General features: G+C 39.0%; 1 protein-coding gene and 1 pseudogene across 1 annotated transcript; both read left to right on the top strand.

The window, feature by feature from the left end:
* The first annotated feature begins 8,880 nt into the window (after positions 1–8,880).
* LOC139932661 (7-alpha-hydroxycholest-4-en-3-one 12-alpha-hydroxylase-like) lies at positions 8,881–10,843 on the top strand. Its single transcript, XM_071926494.2, has one exon. The coding sequence runs from the start codon at positions 8,884–8,886 to the stop codon at positions 10,417–10,419; it is 1,536 nt and encodes a 511-aa protein (XP_071782595.2). The 5' UTR covers positions 8,881–8,883; the 3' UTR covers positions 10,420–10,843.
* A 9,826-nt stretch (positions 10,844–20,669) lies between these two features.
* LOC139932016 (7-alpha-hydroxycholest-4-en-3-one 12-alpha-hydroxylase-like) lies at positions 20,670–22,632 on the top strand (annotated as a pseudogene).

Raw genomic sequence — 22,632 nt, 5'->3', positions numbered from 1 at the left:
TTGTTTGACTCTTTGTAGAGAAATTACACATAGAGATACATCCACTGTGGTCATGCTCTTTGTCACATTCACATCAAGAATTCCAATGCATATTTATGTAAATGGAAATAAACGTGAAACTTGAAAACTTACTCTATGCAACCAAACACAACAGTTAATTAAGTAGTATAGGGGTTGAGAAAATTCTTCAAAACTTGGGCTTATGAAAACCCTTTCAAAACCCCATTGGATAAAATCAAAAATGCATTTTAATTTAAATGTCAATTTAAATGTCAGCTTTTTCGTTCCTGTAAAGCTGACATTTTGGAGATACAAGGTTCTCATCCAACAGCGACATTACAAATGTATAATATTCACTCTGACTGAAAAACACATCCTAAGCACAAACATGGGCACAAATAAACTCATACAAGCACACAAGCACACATGGATACACACACACACACACACACACACACACACACACACACACACACACACAATCACATGTTTTTTCTTTTCTTTCTTTATCTTTTTGAACAGTATATACCTGTTTAATTGAGGAGAAATTGTTTCTGCCACCCAACAAGCATAGAGGGGCTTATGAGACCTGGTCAGCAGCAGTCAGCAGTTTGATGACTCAGAGAATATTACTTCAGCCACGAGATTTACCAGAAGTGACAATGGTTTAGAAACAGGACATAATACATTTCCCAGAAAATGACTGTCATGACCTGTACAAATATAAAGTATAGGTTCTCTTGTTTGACATTCATAATTCTATACTGAGCTGCTTAAGGAATATGCAAATTACATTTTTCAGTTGAATTTTCACTATAAACGGGAAGGCCACTCAGTTTAAAAAATCATATATGTCAGTCCTCTGGTCTAGGACAGTCCAGAAAATAGTTGTTGAAAACAGAAGAAAAAGTGTTGCACACTCCAGCTCCATAGAAAATACTCATTATCAGTAGATCACTGTTTTGTAGAAATGAATTGTGGCTTCCCCTCTCGGCAATGCACAGATGCCACCAATAGAGGGGGCCAGAGACCAGGACAGCGCGCCCCTTCCAGAACCGCCTCCAGCTTGGATTCATCATTGAATCAGAGTTCCTGCATAGGGAGATGTTGGACAGGAAAGGACAGATGGTGGCTGGACCACACTTCTCTCCCCCACCATAAGAGACCCAGTTAAATTGTGACGTGTGGGCTAACCTTTCTCTCTTCTCTCTCTCTCTGTCTCTTTGTCTCTCTAAGAGAAGAAATGAAACTCCTGAAATTGAACTGCCCTGGTCTGGGAGGAACCTTATTGGCATTTTTGTTCCAACCTCTCAGCCCCTCACCTTAAGAAACTGACTGTGTTTCATTCAGGGAATCCGTGGGTCAATTTTGAAAAAATTAAGGCCTTAAATGCCATTAAAAAGTCCGAAATATGGTTCCCAGATGTCTTAAATATTTTCTTTATCATTTTCGCAATAGTCAGTATAATATTTGACTGGCTCGTTGCACAAAATAACCATAATATATCAGCGGAGGTTGGCAAGTGTTGTTGATCAACGTCAGTCACTTCACTGTATTTATTTTATTTTTATTTTATTTGTTTGCACACTGAAACAGAAGAAGATAATAACAGCAAATCAGAGCCAGTTGTGCAGGTGAGATTAAAAAACCCCAAGGGGCTTATGGTGTATCCCACCTAAATAAACAGTACAACATTAGTAACAAAACAAGTAAGTTATAAAATACATCTTGATAAAAATAGAAGATAATAGAGAGAAAAAAAGATAATAGAACATAATAGAGAAAAAAAGATAATAGAAGATAATACAAATCAAATACAAATCGTATAAGTGAAAATACAAATTAAACAAAGCAAACTAGAGATTTTAGAAGTGTCATCAGTATTAAGTGTGATGAGTGTGTGTGTGTGTGTGTGTGTGTGTAGCTTATATTAGCTTAGCTTATATTTGAAGTTTTGGAGAGATGTTGCTGATTTTAAATTGGATGTGTACTTATTCCAAAGCTGTGCTCGAATTGAAAACTGGCAATGGGACGAACAAAAGAAAGGGAGATGAATATTATTGGCGTGTCTAGTGCTGTATGTGTGTACTTGGGAATTAAGGCGGAATAGATCTGAATAGATTGGAAGGTTTAGGAAGGAGTTCAGGGTGATATTTGTAGAAAGAACAAATTACATATATTGATGTTGATGTTGATTGGGTCAGATTGATGTTGATATAAAAACGGACAGTATGTTCAATTTAAAGTGGGGCTGAAGGCTCATGGCGGTTAGAGTGATTAATTAATCCAACACATTTTTTCTGTAAAATTAAAATTCTGTAAAGAGAGGTTGAGTATGTAGCGGCCCATACAATTTTGCCATATAACAGATATGGATAAATTAAACTGTAATACAGAGTTAGTAGACAGGACTGCTAAACCATTGGAGAGATTTGTACCTCAATGGGTGCTGAGATTTCAAGCTTTCTTAACGAGTCTGGTCTGTACTCACTGTTTTGGTGGAAATGATCCACACCCACCCTTGTGTTCGTAACTTCTTTCAGTTTCATTTGTGCAACCATGGAATAATGATCTGCAACAAGCTGAAAAAGCAGACCACGCCACATAACGGCCACTCCAAAACCTGAGTGAATTGCTGCATCATTTCAAAGGTGGAGGTAGTGGACTGAAAAACTTCAAGAGTGATGCGGACTTGGCCTTACATTTAAGCAATCTATGATGTAGCTAATGTTAGCCACACAAGCTACATACAAAACGTTAGCTCCAGTGTTGCCCCTGTAATTTTTTCTTACAGTGCGGGGGGTTGACGCTTTTTCCACGACCACACATTGCTAATTGTCACTTCAACCATAAAGCTTTGGTGCGTCTCGGCAGGAATACATTTGATTAAAAAAAATCTAGCGTATTTTCAGCAGCGGTGCTGCTACTGAATTACTTCACTGCGCATAAATAAATATCTGCCAAGCAATATGCTCACAAACAACCTGTTGGTAGAGCTGTATGTCAGGATGGGGAGAACTGAGAGGCTTACACATCAGGAGAATGTATTTGGAAACAGTCGAGGACGGAGGCAAAGCCTGCAAAACTGAATGAAATCAGTTTCCAAAGGCCAGAAAGACAACTCAAGGCAGTTCAACTAAAAGTCAACAGGTTCAGTGTAGAAAGCACAGGCATGTACCAGCACAGGCTCATCACAGGCTACTTTCTAAACTCTTTGTAAGACTTATTTAGTAGTAGTAAGTTGAGGCCAACTGAACTTGTATTTATTGTTGAAGATGGGTACATTACTGCAATATACTATATTCACCATTCAATTAGAACAGTGGAAGTCTCTTGGATGAGTGGGGAAATCTCTTCAAGACTAAATACAAGACCATTGGCCTTACCTTACCTTAATTCACTACTACTTGATGTTATAGAACATGTTTAAGTTATTTAGTAAGGCACAGGTTAATTCAGATAAGTACATACAAATAGGAAGCAATATCTCCACTTTGAGCTAATTATAGTAAAAAAAATGACTATGTTCATCAAAAGTTTTTATAAAGCCAATTGCCCATGTGTAAAATAATAGCTTATATACCTTGTTTGATATATCATTTCATCATATTTCTTCTTCCAGAGCTCACAGATGACATCATTCAAGAACTTTGTGGAATTGCTCCTGACGAGCTTTGAAAACAGTGACACAGACACAGCATCCTCTGGCTCTGACTCTGAGGAACCGTTGGCCTTGCTGGAGCCGCTGACATCATTTTATGATCCCACCCTCAAACATGCATCCCCAGAAGAAATTCAAGAAAAATGCAAGCAAACTTATCATAGATCAGTGTGACAGACTTGAATCCACCACTAGACAGCAATCTAAGTCTCAGGACTGGCACTCACACAGGGCTGGTAGGATAACCAGTACTACATTCCACAGTGTACGCACCACCAAAGACAATCTGAACATGACAAGCTTGATGAAAATAATGCAATATGGGGACAGAGACTTACAGGTTCCAGCAGTACTTTGGGGTAAAGAGAACGAAGACATTGCCAGACAGTGCTACACCAATCTAATGGCCAAGACCCATCAATATGTCATGGTTAGCACATGTGGTCTTGTGGTGTGTCCTGATGATAATGGAATGATTACATGTACTTGCTGTGGAAAAGGGGTAATTGAAATAAAGTGCCCATACAAATATCGAGAGGGCCTTCAGGGATTCAGTGACGATAAGAATTTTTGCCTTGATAAGTCCTTACAACTCAAGCATGCACATCAGTATTACTCGCAGGTACAACTCCACATGTATGTATGTGATGTGAAATATTGTGATTTTGTGCTGTGGACAAAACAAGAGATGGTCGTATCTCATGTCCCAATAGATGAAAGACTACTGAAGGAGGTTTTACCAAAAGCTAAGCAGTGTTTTCTCTCTGATGTGTTGCATGAACTGCTCACACGTAGCAATGACCCTACCCTTAAAACTCTGATGGTGTGCAGCACTTGCAAAAAGCCGGAATTCAGAAAAATAATTGACTGCGTGAAATGTAAGAACCGCTTTCATTACAGCTGTGCACAAATCAGGAGGAGGCCACAGAAATGGCACTGTCATCAGTGTATGACTACCTGAGTCTACTTGACCTCATTCTCCCGCTGTGTCTGTACAAAGAATCTACAGCAGTAGACAGTCACAAACCAGGGCAAAGAAGACAAAATATAGAACTATAGGAACAAATACACATGCTGTATTGGACACTCACTGTTATTTGTCATTTGCTGTTGCTAAAGAAATGATATTATAAACTCAGTATATACTATTAAGTTGTTTATTAACGCCATACAGCAGCAAAATTATTTACACATTTTAGTTTGAAGAAATAAAATGATGCACATTGTGTTCTGCATTTCATACCACTGTAAAGTGTATCATAAAAGAACGAGTGTTATGTGCAAATATCATACAGTAGTCCATGTCTTACATTGTGTTTTGCATTTCAGAACATTGTAAAGCTTTTGCTTATTCAAGTGTATAATAAAAGAATGAGTATTAGGTATATATCATACAGTAGTCCATGTCTTATAACCATGAGTGAGAGGTTATTTCCTTTGACCACACATTTCACTTATGACAATGCTTTCTCTCTTTTCTAGGGGACAACAGATTTACATAGATTAGTCAGAGCACCACACACAATTACCATGTTGTCTAAAAGGTCAACTTGGGTAAGTGGGATAGTGGACTGCAAAATCTTGAAGTTCTTCCATCTGCTAATAACTCTCTCTACATGGATTCTCACATGAGACAGTTGTCTTGACACATCTACCTCCTGAGCAGGCAGCTGGCTCTTTCCTTTAGTAAAATATGGAATACACAAGCTTGCACCATATGCAGCAAGTTCATCTTTGATCAAAAAACCCCTATCAGCTAACACTTGATCATTTGTCTCCAATAGTTGCCCTGATTCTACAGTTATTTACTTATCTGATACTCGCCCACCCCAGCCAGGGGACAAGAATGATATTGCTCCTGCAGGTGTTATGCCCACTAAGTATTTTACAGTATTGTTGTGTTTGTAAATGGACCACATTTGTGCTCTTGCATTCAGATTACTTGGTCTTTCTGTAAAAATCTCAGTGCAGTCAATTATGCCCCTGCACCTCCTAAATTTTTTTTTAAAGCATCTTGGCATGTTTTCCAGAACAGCACCGGAAACAGTGCATACAAAGTATAATAATACGCTGTTACAATGCACATGGTACAGGTCTTGAAAACCAGAATAATAAATGGCCATGTCACCTCACTTCTCCCAGAAATATCCAATATCCAACCTGCTGCCCACTCTGCATGGAGGGGCAACTGACTTCTTAAAGTCAGAAAATTACTTTTACAGCTGTACAAGTAATGATGAGTGGAGAGCAGGTGCTATGCACATTTCTTAACTTCCATTTTGTTCACTTTTTGTAAAATGTTTCTGTAAGTGACTTGCATTGTTATTCCAGGACATACATGTCTATGCAGCAGACTGCTACATAGTGCTTATCTGGCTGTGGCCTTACCTTGATGGCCCATTGCTGGTGTTACCTGTGAGTGTCACGGCTCTTGCCGTGACTCTAGTTTTCCTTTTGTTTCTCTTTGTTCCCTGCCCCCTGTGTGTCTCCGCCTCCCTGGTTTGTCTCTCTGTGTTTGTCTGTGTTTGTTATGTGTGGCGTGGGCGTGGCTCCCTCTCCTTCCCAGCTCCTGGGCTCCAGAATTACCTACACACCTGAACCTCATCACTCATCACCTCCAGTATATCTACCCCGGCGTACCTTCCATTCTTCGCCAGATTGTTCCACCAGCTCCGTGGTAGACACACTCTCGGTCGCTCTGCATTTTCATGTCTGGACTATTCTTGTGTACCTAGTTCTGTACGTGTTGATCGTATCTCTCCTGTGTCCAGGATTTCCCTATGAGTCTCTCCACCTGCCCACGCCACACCTGCCAGTCTCTCAGCTTTCCTGCCTGTCCGCCTGCTCGCCACACATCAACTCGAGCTCCAGCTAGCCTGTTCGCTCGCCTGCTAACCCGCCAGCTCGTCTGCTCGTCAGCCAGCCCAGTCCGGATCATCTCCTCAACTCCGACCGGCTGCCTTCATTCCACTACACCCAATTCCAACCTCCAATAAACCTTTTTCCTTTTTCTCCTACCTATTTGTCCGTGTCTGCATTTGGGTCCAAGAAAACAACCCCCATAACATTGAGTCTGTGAAATAATCTTTTCAATTTAAATGAGGTTTTAAATTCTTGAAATTATATTTTTTCATTGACATATTCATGGTCAAATGTTTGGTCATTTACAGTAATGAGAATAAACAATTTGAGCCAAATCAAACAAGTCTTCTGTGTGTTGTGTTTGAATCAAAGTTCAAAGATCCAAAGGATTGCAGTAGTTCTGTTTTAAACTATTTTGTGATTACTGTTTGTTCTTTTGGTACAGCATGTGCAGTACATCATAACAAACCTTCGGTTAAACAGGTTTGATTCTATCAATGTTTATTCTAAATTTACCATTAACCAGCCATTTGCAAAAATTATGACTGTGGATGATTGACTTTTTTGTGGTTGGCCCACTGTCCCTGTGTTTTTGTTTTGTCCAAGTTCAAGCATAAGCATAGGCTACAATATCTCTCACATATATCTGTGTGTGTGTGCAATAACAATCTGACTAGTAAGAATAACAATTAAAGACATCTGCAATTCTGTTTTGACTAGTCAAAATTATATTTTCAGATATCTCAAAATTATGACTCATTAAAAGTTTATTCATTCAAAAATATCTTTAAAAAGTCTGACTCTTTTAAAGGTTTTATTCAATGTTTTAAGTCAAATTGCATTTGTAGATAACTAAAATGGAATTCTAGATGGTCAAGCACAGCCATTTAATGTTAAAACGGACATACTCTGGTGGCTTGTAGTGTCAATACAGGAGGTGGCAGGCGTGAACATCTCAATCCTTGGTTAAATACTTCTACCACTGCTACTTCATGCCACTATTGCTGCTGCTGCTACTACATTCACTAAATATGTTCAACAGTGTTCCCATTATATCGCCTATTCTAAATGAGAAGATATAAAGCTCAAGTGTTATTATGCCCATGCAGTTTTTCTTTGTGTGGGATGTGAGCTTCCTAGAGTCATTTCTTTATAGACTTTTGCTTATTCAAAAAAAGTATTTTCTATGTGAAAAAAAAATGCTGTTTAAATATACATATATATATTTTTTTTTTAAAGTTTTATTTTAAACAATACCGACCTCAAAGGTATCTTATAAATGACTTGGTGATTTCCTTTCAACTTACACAAAAGTAAATAACATTTCAAACACAACTCTTCCCATCTCTAAACACAAACAGTGGTAAACAGCAGGAAACAATGACCTTGCTAGATATGACTTTGTCACATGAGCTGTGCTTCCCTTATCAGAAACTCATTTCACATGACTTTAAAAAGCTAACAGATTTTTCCAAAGATGGACCATGGCACAAGTACTATACCTTCACTCAGCCACATTTTCCACATTTCCTGAGCTCCATTTTGAGACCCCAGATTGTTAGTAAATGAGCCAAACTTTTACAACATCTCAGCTGAATGATGAGCTGTCAGTTAAGCTAAGAGTCATCAGTTTTATCACCATACCAATTGTACCTTGACTTGAAGTCGTTTTTGACCTTTTGATATACACTAGACAAGCTAGCTATAACTCATTTGTTCAGATAATGTAATCATGATCAGTGATGTCATTATAGTCACAATATCTACATCCAAATTTAGTCATAGATGTGAACTTCAGTGTAAGAAATGGATCTTGTTATAAGAAGAGATTTCAATGACATATTGTGATTTGTGCTATGGCAATATAGCTTTACTACACATGTATGCATGAAAGATACTATCTGTGACCTCATTGGTTTGATTTAAATTAACTTACATGTTTAAAGTAAATACAATATCCTCTCTTCTTCATATAATACAAATACTTTAATTACACAATGTGAAAAGCAAACAAAGCGCAAAAGATCACAAAAATCCAGAATGGCCTTGACACTTGATAACTGGATTGCCAAACATGTTTTATCTAAGGTCTGTTAAAACAAAAAGCAACAAGTGAATCCACTTTATTGGAAAAAAAACAAAAAAAATCTTAGTTGTGGCTTGTATTTACAACAAACTTGTTCAGTAATCCAATTTCGATAAGTAAATGAACTTGATTGCAAATATTACTCTTTTAATACTTTTAATAAGAAATTGTTAAGTGCTTAGTTCCTGGAATAATAAAACTGTTCAATCATGCAAGGGGGAGGAGCACAGTGTCTTTATCACAGATCATTCTGTGGCTGCAAGGAGAAAGAGCCATGGGATTCCTGCTGTCGATCCTACTTGCTGTGCTTGCCTCTATAATTGGAGGGCTGTACCTTCTAGGGGCATTTCGACAGCGGCGCCCAGGAGAACCCCCTTTGGATAAGGGACTCATCCCCTGGCTGGGCCATGTCTTGGAGTTTCGCAGGGACACAGCAAAGTTCCTAGAGAGGATGAGGCAAAAACATGGGGATATATTCACAGTACAGCTGGGAGGGTTTTACTTCACCTTCCTCATGGAGCCTCTATCTTTTGGAGCATTTGTTAAGGAGGCTCGTACAAAACTGGACTTCAACAAGTTTGTGAGGCAAGTGATAGTCAGAGTCTTTAGTTATGAACGAATGGAGAATGAACATAAGTTTCTCCAGCTGTCCAACAACAAGCACTTAATGGGGGATGGACTGGAAGTAATGACGCAAGCCATGATGAGTAATTTACAGAACCTAATGCTGCACAACATAGGCTCAGGGGAAGACCAAAAGACCTGGATAGAGGACGGACTGTTTATGTACAGCTCCAATATTGTGTTTAGGGCTGGCTACCTAGCTCTGTTTGGCAATGAGACAGCCAAGACATCAGGGAGTGTGGAGAAAGCCAGAGAGATAGACAGAGTAGAATCAGAGGCAATATTTTATGAGTTTCGTAAATATGACAAACTCTTCCCTGGACTGGCGTATGGGGTTCTGCCACCTAGAGAAAAGATGGAGGCGGAGAGGCTAAAGAGGCTCTTCTGGAACACTCTGTCAGTTCCAAAGATGAAAACCAAGGACAACATCAGTGGCTGGGTGTGGGACATGCAGCAGGTGAGAGAAGAGCATGGGATGAAGGAGTTCATGCAAAACAGGTATATGCTCTTGCTTCTGTGGGCCTCCCAGAGCAACACAGGGCCTTCTGCATTCTGGCTGCTCCTCTACCTCGTGAAGCACCCGGAAGCTATGAGGGCTGTCAAGGAGGAGGTAGAGGATGTCCTGAAGCAAACTGGGCAGGAAGTCCGGCGTGGTGGCCCTCTCATCAACCTGACCCATGACATGCTCCTGAAAACACCAATCTTGGACAGCACTGTAGAAGAGACCCTCCGGCTGACTACTGCACCTGTCCTCACCAGGGCCGTACTTCAGGATATGACCTTCAAGATGGCTGATGGCCGTGAGTATTGTATTCGCGAGGGCGACAGAATGTCACTCTTTCCTTACACTGCCGTTCACATTGACCCGGAAGTCCACCCTGACCCACTTTCATTCAAATATGACCGCTTTCTTAATCCAGATGGGACCAAGAAAACTGATTTTTACAAAGCAGGGAAGAAGCTGAGGTATTTCAACATGCCCTGGGGTGCTGGGGTCTCCATGTGCCCTGGGCGCTTCTTTGCCACCAATGAGCTGAAGCAGTTTGTTTTCCTCATGTTAATCTACTTTGACTTTGAGCTGAAGAATCCTGATGAGAAGATACCTGATATTGACATCAAACGATGGGGCTTTGGATCTATGCAGCCCACCAGAGACATTGAGTTTAGATACAGACTCAGATTTTGAATCGACCACCACAGAGTGGATGCTGTTTTTCTGATAAAATATCAATTATCTGAGGTTGATTGTCTCAGTAACTTTTCTCTTGACAGTTATCTTTATGTTGAAAACATGAGATTGCACAGTTAAGAATCATTTGTGTTTTCACATGAATGTTAATAAACATTATCTCATGTTCATTTTGTTTGACAGTACATTGCAGCTTTAAAAATCAATACAAATGGTTATTGCTAAAATATATATAATTCCATAGAAGTAGGCCTATTGCTCTTTCATTATAATGAAATATACAATGCCATGGGAAGGACAAATAAATAAATATTAATGTTATGCTGCTTAGTAAGAAGTTTGGAATTGTATTAATCTCTGGAAGGGGTAACCAGTGTAAGTTTTAGACGCTATTTTTTATGCTATTGTATCCTGAAATGAAATATGATACTGAGGCAAATTATTTGAAATACTATGTTTGAAATAATGTTTATGGGAGTGGTCTGGAAGAGGTAAACATTGTATTTTTTAGACGCTTTTGTATCCTGATGTTCTTTTTTCTATTCTTATGTTTGCATATGATTCCTAAGGTTATATAAGCAGCTAATATAATGTGATACAGAGGCAAATTAATTAGGGATGGGACAATATGCTTTGTTGTGCAGAATTATGTTTATTTGTGAGCCAGAAATATTTCTAGCAATGCCATGGGCTTACTAGAGTGTAACACTAGAGTGTTAAAAGCGTCATTACAAAGTCCAAATAATATAATTTCAGTTGAGAGCTTGTGAAATTGTGATGGTCAAGCCATCTCATTTGTGATTACTACAGCAGAATAAAATGTAACTAATAGTAAACTATATCAATTTTTCTATTTTTGTATTGCGATATATATTGAATTTCAATATATCGTCCCATCCCTACAAATTATATATTTGAATTAATATGTTTGACATAATGTCTTGGGAGTCTTGGGGGGAGGTGGTTGTGTGTGTCTGTGGGCACATGAAACTCCATAACATGATGATTTTATCATTTTTTCTTGTGATCCATTAAAAAGAAAAAAATGGATGCTATTGTTTGACTCTTTGTAGAGAAATTACACATAGAGATACATCCACTGTGGTCATGCTCTTTGTCACATTCACATCAAGAATTCCAATGCATATTTATGTAAATGGAAATAAACTTGAAACTTGAAAACTTATTCTGCAACCAAACACAACAGTTAATTAAGTAGTATAGGGGTTGAGAAAATTCTTCAAAACTTGGGCTTATGAAAACCCTTTCAAAACCCCATTGGATAAAATCAAAAATGCATTTTAATTTAAATGTCAATTTAAATGTCAGCTTTTTCATTCCTGTAAAGCTGACATTTTAGAGATACAAGGTTCTCATCCAACAGCGATATTACAAATGTATAATATTCACTCTGACTGAAAAACAATCCTAAACACATCCTAAGCACAAACATGGGCACAAATAAACTCATACAAGCACACAAGCACACATGGATACACACACACACACACACACACACACACACACACACACACACACACACACACACACAATCACATGTTTTTTCTTTTCTTTCTTTATCTTTTTTGAACAGTATATACCTGTTTAATTGAGGAGAAATTGTTTCTGCCACCCAACAAACATAGAGGAGCTTATGAGACCTGGTCAGCAGCAGTCAGCAGTTTGATGACTCAGAGAATATTACTTCAGCCACGAGATTTACCAGAAGTGACAATGGTTTAGAAACAGGACATAATACATTTCCCAGAAAATGACTGTCATGACCTATACAAATATAAAGTATAGGTTCTCTTGTTTGACATTCATAATTCTATACTGAGCTGCTTAAGGAATATGCAAATTACATTTTTGAAATTGAACTGCCCTGGTCTGGGAGGAACCTTATTGGCATTTTTGTTCCAACCTCTCTTGCCCCTCACCTTAAGAAACTGACTGTGTTTCGTTCAGGGTATCCGTGGGTCAATTTTGAAAAAATTAAGGCCTTAAATGCCATTAAAAAGTCCGAAATATGGTTCCCAGATGTCTTAAATATTTTCTTTATCATTTTCGCAATAGTCAGTATAATATTTGACTGGCTCGTTGCACAAAATAACCATAATATATCAGCGGAGGTTGGCAAGTGTTGTTGATCAACATCAGTCACTTCACTGTATTTATTTTATTTTTATTTTATTTGTTTGCACACTGAAACAGAAGAAGACAACAACAGCAAATCAGAGCCAATTGTGCAGGTGAGATTAAAAAACCCCAAGGGGCTTATGGTGTATCCCACCTAAATAAACAGTACAACATTAGTAACAAAACAAGGAAGTTATAAAATAAATCTTGATAAAAATAGAAGATAATAGAGAGAAAAAAAGATAATAGAACATAATAGAGAAAAAAAGATAATAGAAGATAATACAAATCAAATACAAATCGTATAAGTGAAAATACAAATTAAACAAAGCAAACTAGAGATTTTAGAAGTGTCTTATCAGTATTAAGTGTGATGAGTGTGTGTGTGTGTGTGTGTGTGTGTGTGTGTGTGTGTGTGTGAATGAGAGTGTATCTGCATTAATGTGATTAGAGTGGACCTTAGCTTATATTTGAAGTTTTGGAGAGATGTTGCTGATTTTAAATTGGATGTGTACTTACTCCAAAGCTGTGCTCCTCTGTACCGAATTGAAAACTGGCAATGGGACGAACAAAAGAAAGGGAGATGAATATTATTGGCGTGTCTAGTGCTGTATGTGTGTACTTGGGAATTAAGGTGGAATAGATCTGAATAGATTGGAAGGTTTAGGAAGGAGTTCAGGGTGATATTTGTAGAAAGAACAAATTACATATATTGATGTTGATGTTGATTGGGTCAGATTGATGTTGATATTAAAAACGGACAGTATGTTCAATTTAAAGTGGGGCTGAAGGCTCATGGCGGTTAGAGTGATTAATTAATCCAACACATTTTTTCTGTAAAATTAAAATTCTGTAAAGAGAGGTTGAGTATGTAGCGGCCCATACAATTTTGCCATATAACAGATATGGATAAATTAAACTGTAATACAGAGTTAGTAGACAGGACTGCTAAACCATTGGAGAGATTTGTACCTCAATGGGTGCTGAGATTTCAAGCTTTCTTAACGAGTCTGGTCTGTACTCACTGTTTTGGTGGAAATGATCCACACCCACCCTTGTGTTCGTAACTTCTTTCAGTTTCATTTGTGCAACCATGGAATAATGATCTGCAACAAGCTGAAAAAGCAGACCACGCCACATAACGGCCACTCCAAAACCTGAGTGAATTGCTGCATCATTTCAAAGGTGGAGGTAGTGGACTGAAAAACTTCAAGAGTGATGCGGACTTGGCCTTACATTTAAGCAATCTATGATGTAGCTAATGTTAGCCACACAAGCTACATACAAAACGTTAGCTCCAGTGTTGCCCCTGTAATTTTTTCTTACAGTGCGGGGGATTGACGCTTTTTCCACGACCACACATTGCTAATTGTCACTTCAACCATAAAGCTTTGGTGCGTCTCGGCAGGAATACATTTGATTAAAAAAAATCTAGCGTATTTTCAGCAGCGGTGCTGCTACTGAATTACTTCACTGCGCATAAATAAATATCTGTCAAGCAATATGCTCACAAACAACCTGTTGGTAGAGCTGTATGTCAGGATGGGGAGAACTGAGAGGCTTACACATCAGGAGAATGTATTTGGAAACAGTCGAGGACGGAGGCAAAGCCTGCAAAACTGAATGAAATCAGTTTCCAAAGGCCAGAAAGACACAGACACAGCATCCTCTGGCTCTGACTCTGAGGAACCGTTGGCCTTGCTGGAGCCGCTGACATCATTTTATGATCCCACCCTCAAACATGCATCCCCAGAAGAAATTCAAGAAAAATGCAAGCAAACTTATCATAGATCAGTGTGACAGACTTGAATCCACCACTAGACAGCAATCTAAGTCTCAGGACTGGCACTCACACAGGGCTGGTAGGATAACCAGTACTACATTCCACAGTGTACGCACCACCAAAGACAATCTGAACATGACAAGCTTGATGAAAATAATGCAATACGGGGACAGAGACTTACAGGTTCCAGCAGTACTTTGGGGTAAAGAGAACGAAGACATTGCCAGACAGTGCTACACCAATCTAATGGCCAAGACCCATCAATATGTCATGGTTAGCACATGTGGTCTTGTGGTGTGTCCTGATGATAATGGAATGATTACATGTACTTGCTGTGGAAAAGGGGTAATTGAAATAAAGTGCCCATACAAATATCGAGAGGGCCTTCAGGGATTCAGTGACGATAAGAATTTTTGCCTTGATAAGTCCTTACAACTCAAGCATGCACATCAGTATTACTCGCAGGTACAACTCCACATGTATGTATGTGATGTGAAATATTGTGATTTTGTGCTGTGGACAAAACAAGAGATGGTCGTATCTCATGTCCCAATAGATGAAAGACTACTGAAGGAGGTTTTACCAAAAGCTAAGCAGTGTTTTCTCTCTGATGTGTTGCATGAACTGCTCACACGTAGCAATGACCCTACCCTTAAAACTCTGATGGTGTGCAGCACTTGCAAAAAGCCGGAATTCAGAAAAATAATTGACTGCGTGAAATGTAAGAACCGCTTTCATTACAGCTGTGCACAAATCAGGAGGAGGCCACAGAAATGGCACTGTCATCAGTGTATGACTACCTGAGTCTACTTGACCTCATTCTCCCGCTGTGTCTGTACAAAGAATCTACAGCAGTAGACAGTCACAAACCAGGGCAAAGAAGACAAAATATAGAACTATAGGAACAAATACACATGCTGTATTGGACACTCACTGTTATTTGTCATTTGCTGTTGCTAAAGAAATGATATTATAAACTCAGTATATACTATTAAGTTGTTTATTAACGCCATACAGCAGCAAAATTATTTACACATTTTAGTTTGAAGAAATAAAATGATGCACATTGTGTTCTGCATTTCATACCACTGTAAAGTGTATCATAAAAGAACGAGTGTTATGTGCATATATCATACAGTAGTCCATGTCTTACATTGTGTTTTGCATTTCAGAACATTGTAAAGCTTTTGCTTATTCAAGTGTATAATAAAAGAATGAGTATTAGGTATATATCATACAGTAGTCCATGTCTTATAACCATGAGTGAGAGGTTATTTCCTTTGACCACACATTTCACTTATGACAATGCTTTCTCTCTTTTCTAGGGGACAACAGATTTACATAGATTAGTCAGAGCACCACACACAATTACCATGTTGTCTAAAAGGTCAACTTGGGTAAGTGGGATAGTGGACTGCAAAATCTAAAAAAAGTTCTTCCATCTGCTAATAACTCTCTCTACATGGATTCTCACATGAGACAGTTGTCTTGACACATCTACCTCCTGAGCAGGCAGCTGGCTCTTTCCTTTAGTAAAATATGGAATACACAAGCTTGCACCATATGCAGCAAGTTCATCTTTGATCAAAAAACCCCTATCAGCTAACACTTGATCATTTGTCTCCAATAGTTGCAAAAACCCTGATTCTACAGTTATTTACTTATCTGATACTCGCCCACCCCAGCCAGGGGACAAGAATGATATTGCTCCTGCAGGTGTTATGCCCACTAAGTATTTTACAGTATTGTTGTGTTTGTAAATGGACCACGTTTGTGCTCTTGCATTCAGATTACTTGGTCTTTCTATAAAAATCTCAGTGCAGTCAATTATGCCCCTGCACCTCCTAAATTTTTTTTTAAAGCATCTTGGCATGTTTTCCAGAACAGCACCGGAAACAGTGCATACAAAGTATAATAATACGCTGTTACAATGCACATGGTACAGGTCTTGAAAACCAGAATAATAAATGGCCATGTCACCTCACTTCTCCCAGAAATATCCAATATCCAACCTGCTGCCCACTCTGCATGGAGGGGCAACTGACTTCTTAAAGTCAGAAAATTACTTTTACAGCTGTACAAGTAATGATGAGTGGAGAGCAGGTGCTATGCACATTTCTTAACTTCCATTTTGTTCACTTTTTGTAAAATGTTTCTGTAAGTGACTTGCATTGTTATTCCAGGACATACATGTCTATGCAGCAGACTGCTACATAGTGCTTATCTGGCTGTGGCCTTACCTTGATGGCCCATTGCTGGTGTTACCTGTGAGTGTCACGGCTCTTGCCACACCTGAACCTCATCACTCATCACCTCCAGTATATCTACCCCGGCGTACCTTCCATTCTTCGCCAGATTGTTCCACCAGCTCCGTGGTAGACACACTCTCGGTCGCTCTGCATTTTCATGTCTGGACTATTCTTGTGTACCTAGTTCTGTACGTGTTGATCGTATCTCTCCTGTGTCCAGGATTTCCCTATGAGTCTCTCCACCTGCCCACGCCACACCTGCCAGTCTCTCAGCTTTCCTGCCTGTCCGCCTGCTCGCCACACATCAACTCGAGCTCCAGCTAGCCTGTTCGCTCGCCTGCTAACCCGCCAGCTCGTCTGCTCGTCAGCCAGCCCAGTCCGGATCATCTCCTCAACTCCGACCGGCTGCCTTCATTCCACTACACCCAATTCCAACCTCCAATAAACCTTTTTCCTTTTTCTCCTACCTATTTATCCGTGTCTGCATTTGGGTCCAAGAAAACAACCCCCATAACAGTGAGTCTGTGAAATAATCTTTTCAATTTAAATGAGGTTTTAAATTCTTGAAATTATATTTTTTCATTGACATATTCATGGTCAAATGTTTGGTCATTTACAGTAATGAGAATAAACAATTTGAGCCAAATCAAACAAGTCTTCTGTGTGTTGTGTTTGAATCAAAGTTCAAAGATCCAAAGGATTGCAGTAGTTCTGTTTTAAACTATTTTGTGATTACTGTTTGTTCTTTTGGTACAGCATGTGCAGTACATCATAACAAACCTTCGGTTAAACAGGTTTGATTCTATCAATGTTTATTCTAAATTTACCATTAACCAGCCATTTGCAAAAATTGTGACTGTGGATGATTGACTTTTTTGTGGTTGGCCCACTGTCCCTGTGTTTTTGTTTTGTCCAAGTTCAAGCATAAGCATAGGCTACAATATCTCTCACATATATCTGTGTGTGTGTGCAATAACAATCTGACTAGTAAGAATAACAATTAAAGACATCTGCAATTCTGTTTTGACTAGTCAAAATTATATTTTCAGATATCTCAAAATTATGACTCATTAAAAGTTTATTCATTCAAAAATATCTTTAAAAAGTCTGACTCTTTTAAAGGTTTTATTCAATGTTTTAAGTCAAATTGCATTTGTAGATAACTAAAATGGAATTCTAGATGGTCAAGCACAGCCATTTAATGTTAAAACGGACATACTCTGGTGGCTTGTAGTGTCAATACAGGAGGTGGCAGGCGTGAACATCTCAATCCTTGGTTAAATACTTCTACCACTGCTACTTCATGCCACTATTGCTGCTGCTGCTACTACATTCACTAAATATGTTCAACAGTGTTCCCATTATATCGCCTATTCTAAATGAGAAGATATAAAGCTCAAGTGTTATTATGCCCATGCAGTTTTTCTTTGTGTGGGATGTGAGCTTCCTAGAGTCATTTCTTTATAGACTTTTGCTTATTCAAAAAAAGTATTTTCTATGTGAAAAAAAAATGCTGTTTAAATATACATATATATATATTTTTTTTAAAGTTTTATTTTAAACAATACCGACCTCAAAGGTATCTTATAAATGACTTGGTGATTTCCTTTCAACTTACACAAAAGTAAATAACATTTCAAACACAACTCTTCCCATCTCTAAACACAAACAGTGGTAAACAGCAGGAAACAATGACCTTGCTAGATATGACTTTGTCACATGAGCTGTGCTTCCCTTATCAGAAACTCATTTCACATGACTTTAAAAAGCTAACAGATTTTTCCAAAGATGGACCATGGCACAAGTACTATACCTTCACTCAGCCACATTTTCCACATTTCCTGAGCTCCATTTTGAGACCCCAGATTGTTAGTAAATGAGCCAAACTTTTACAACATCTCAGCTGAATGATGAGCTGTCAGTTAAGCCAAGGGCGGATATTTCATTTCACTGTTGGGGGGGACAATAAACAGAAAAATTTCTCAAGAGCAATTCCTGAAGGGGACACCAAAGGTGCCGCCAAAAGTACTGTTGTATTAAATGTATATAGAGGTCCATTATGAAACATTTCCATAAGCACTTCATTCCTTTCTTATGAAGATTTTATCAAATTGCCTTTGATATTACTGGGGTCTTTCTACTTGGCGTTTCGGTGCACTGAAAAATGATCGGATGTCTGTTTTTCTTTTCTCTGCCATTTTAACTGACCTGGCTGGCTGACAAATACACACACACACACACACACACACACACACACACACACACACAGCATGCAGGTTATTTACAGTAGTAGGTGAGATGCAACACCCATTAACTGAACTAAAGCTAATATATGCCTAATTAGATTTAGTTTTCCCGAAAAAGCAGATCTCTAATGTTTTGCTGTCAATGTGTAAAAGTCCAGAACGCTATGAAGCCTGCCAGAAACTTACTTATATTTTAACATAATGTTTGTTGTAATTATGACTTTTTTTTATTAATTAAGTCTTCATTTATTTCCAAAATTATGAACAAAATAACATAGTGGCAGCCATTTTACATGCAGTAAGAAAAAAATAATATACTTAGAACCTAATTACATAGGGTAAGTTAATCTTAAATATTATATTATAGAAATATTACTGTTACCATCTACAAAAGATAAAGTATTTTGGTATGAAATCCCGCATTTTAATTTAACCAAGTATCCTGTATCATAAATACATGTCTGGCATTTGTAACAAACCAAACCGCTTGAAAATCGGTCGAAAATTCAGCGAGTTATGACGATTTTAATTGTGGACAGACCTCCTGCCTCCATACACATACATGCATTAGGAGACGCGGCTCGTGCCAACACGCTGACGCACGAGATTCAACCGCGAGGTAACGGAACAAAATGTAGTCTGGTTACAACTGTGAATGTGTTTTATTCTGTTGAGTGGTAGAAGTAAAGAAAAATGTCTGACACATCCTTTGTTTTAAGTTAACCTCAGCTTCTTACTGGAGGTCTGCCACCACTGACACACTTCCAGAGATCCTCCACACACACTCGTACTGAGGGCTAATGTGTGTGTGTGGGGGTTCGGGGAGGCAGGTAGGCAGTGGACCAAACCACTGTGAGGCGTATGAGAGGGGGACTCAATCTTTCGAAACTTAAAAACGCATTGTTTTGCGTCTATAATTAGCACAAGTGCTTTCAATGCATATTATTATATTATTTAAAATTATATAGTTATGTTTACAATGATATATTGAGGGGGACAACTCTCTGTTAGTCCCAGGAAGGGGGGGTCCGGACCCCCCTGTCCCCCCCGTGATTTCCGCCCCTGAGTTAAGCTAAGAGTCATCAGTTTTATCACCATACCAATTGTACCTTGACTTGAAGTCGTTTTTGACCTTTTGATATACACTTTTGATATACACTAGACAAGCTAGCTATAACTCATTTGTTCAGATAATGTAATCATGATCAGTGATGTCATTATAGTCACAATATCTACATCCAAATTTAGTCATAGATGTGAACTTCAGTGTAAGAAATTGATCTTGTTATAAGAAGAGATTTCAATGACATATTGTGATTTGTGCTATGGCAATATAGCTTTACTACACATGTATGCATGAAAGATACTATCTGTGACCTCATTGGTTTGATTTAAATTAACTTACATGTTTAAAGTAAATACAATATCCTCTCTTCTTCATATAATACAAATACTTTAATTACACAATGTGAAAAGCAAACAAAGCGCAAAAGATCACAAAAATCCAGAATGGCCTTGACACTTGATAACTGGATTGCCAAACATGTTTTATCTAAGGTCTGTTAAAACAAAAAGCGAATCCGAAGTGAATCCGCTTTATTGGAAAAAAAACAAAAAAAATCTTAGTTGTGGCTTGTATTTACAACAAACTTGTTCAGTAATCCAATTTCGATAAGTAAATGAACTTGATTGCAAATATTACTCTTTTAATACTTTTAATAAGAAATTGTTAAGTGCTTAGTTCCTGGAATAATAAAACTGTTCAATCATGCAAGGGGGAGGAGCACAGTGTCTTTATCACAGATCATTCTGTGGCTGCAAGGAGAAAGAGCCATGGGATTCCTGCTGTCGATCCTACTTGCTGTGCTTGCCTCTATAATTGGAGGGCTGTACCTTCTAGGGGCATTTCGACAGCGGCGCCCAGGAGAACCCCCTTTGGATAAGGGACTCATCCCCTGGCTGGGCCATGTCTTGGAGTTTCGCAGGGACACAGCAAAGTTCCTAGAGAGGATGAGGCAAAAACATGGGGATATATTCACAGTACAGCTGGGAGGGTTTTACTTCACCTTCCTCATGGACCCTCTATCTTTTGGAGCATTTGTTAAGGAGGCTCGTACAAAACTGGACTTCAACAAGTTTGCAGAGCAACTGGTAGTCAGAGTCTTTAGTTATGAACGAATGGAGAATGAACATAAGTTTCTCCAGCTGTCCAACAACAAGCACTTAATGGGGGATGGACTGGAAGTAATGACGCAAGCCATGATGAGTAATTTACAGAACCTAATGCTGCACAACATAGGCTCAGGGGAAGACCAAAAGACCTGGATAGAGGACGGACTGTTTATGTACAGCTCCAATATTGTGTTTAGGGCTGGCTACCTAGCTCTGTTTGGCAATGAGACAGCCAAGACATCAGAGTGTGTGGAGAAAGCCAGACAGATAGACAGAGTAGAATCAGAGGCAATATTTTATGAGTTTCGTAAATATGACAAACTCTTCCCTGGACTGGCGTATGGGGTTCTGCCACCTAGAGAAAAGATGGAGGCGGAGAGGTTAAAGAGGCTCTTCTGGAACACTCTGTCAGTTCCAAAGGTGAAGACCAAGGACAACATCAGTGGCTGGGTGTGGGACATGCAGCAGGTGTGAGAGGAGCATGGGATGAAGGAGTTCATGCAAAACAGGTATATGCTCTTGCTTCTGTGGGCCTCCCAGAGCAACACAGGGCCTGCTGCATTCTGGCTGCTCCTCTACCTCGTGAAGCACCCGGAAGCTATGAGGGCTGTCAAGGAGGAGGTAGAGGATGTCCTGAAGCAAACTGGGCAGGAAGTCCGGCGTGGTGGCCCTCTCATCAACCTGACCCGTGACATGCTCCTGAAAACACCAATCTTGGACAGCACTGTAGAAGAGACCCTCCGGCTGACTGCTGCACCTATCCTCACCAGGGCTGTACTCCAGGATATGACATTCAAGATGGCTGATGGCCGTGAGTATTGTATTCGCGAGGGCGACAGAATGTCACTCTTTCCTTACACTGCCGTTCACATTGACCCGGAAGTCCACCCTGACCCACTTTCATTCAAATATGACCGCTTTCTTAATCCAGATGGGACCAAGAAAACTGATTTTTACAAAGCAGGGAAGAAGCTGAGGTATTTCAACATGCCCTGGGGTGCTGGGGTCTCCATGTGCCCTGGGCGCTTCTTTGCCACCAATGAGCTGAAGCAGTTTGTTTTCCTCATGTTAATCTACTTTGACTTTGAGCTGCAGAATCCTGATGAGAAGATACCTGATATTGACATCAAACGATGGGGCTTTGGATCTGTGCAGCCCACCAGAGACATTGAGTTTAGATACAGACTCAGATTTTGAATCGACCACCACAGAGTGGATGCTGTTTTTCTGATAAAATATCAATTATCTGAGGTTGATTGTCTCAGTAACTTTTCTCTTGACAGTTATCTTTATGTTGAAAACATGAGATTGCACAGTTAAGAATCATTTGTGTTTTCACATGAATGTTAATAAACATTATCTCATGTTCATTTTGTTTGACAGTACATTGCAGCTTTAAAAATCAATACAAATGGTTATTGCTAAAATATATATAATTCCATAGAAGTAGGCCTATTGCTCTTTCATTATAATGAAATATACAATGCCATGGGAAGGACAAATAAATAAATATTAATGTTATGCTGCTTAGTAAGAAGTTTGGAATTGTATTAATCTCTGGAAGAGGTAATCAGTGTAAGTTTTAGACGCTATTTTTTATGCTATTGTATCCTGAAATGAA

Source organism: Centroberyx gerrardi, chromosome 13, assembly GCF_048128805.1.
Source record: "Centroberyx gerrardi isolate f3 chromosome 13, fCenGer3.hap1.cur.20231027, whole genome shotgun sequence".
NCBI classification, from domain to species: domain Eukaryota; kingdom Metazoa; phylum Chordata; class Actinopteri; order Beryciformes; family Berycidae; genus Centroberyx; species Centroberyx gerrardi.
Note: the sequence above shows the minus strand (reverse complement) of the source record. Positions and strands in the feature narration are given on the sequence as shown.

What these genes read in the sequence shown, in the direction of transcription:
- LOC139932661 (XM_071926494.2), top strand. Translation starts at nt 8,884, where the DNA reads ATGGGATTCCTGCTGTCGATCCTACTTGCTGTGCTTGCCTCTATAATT.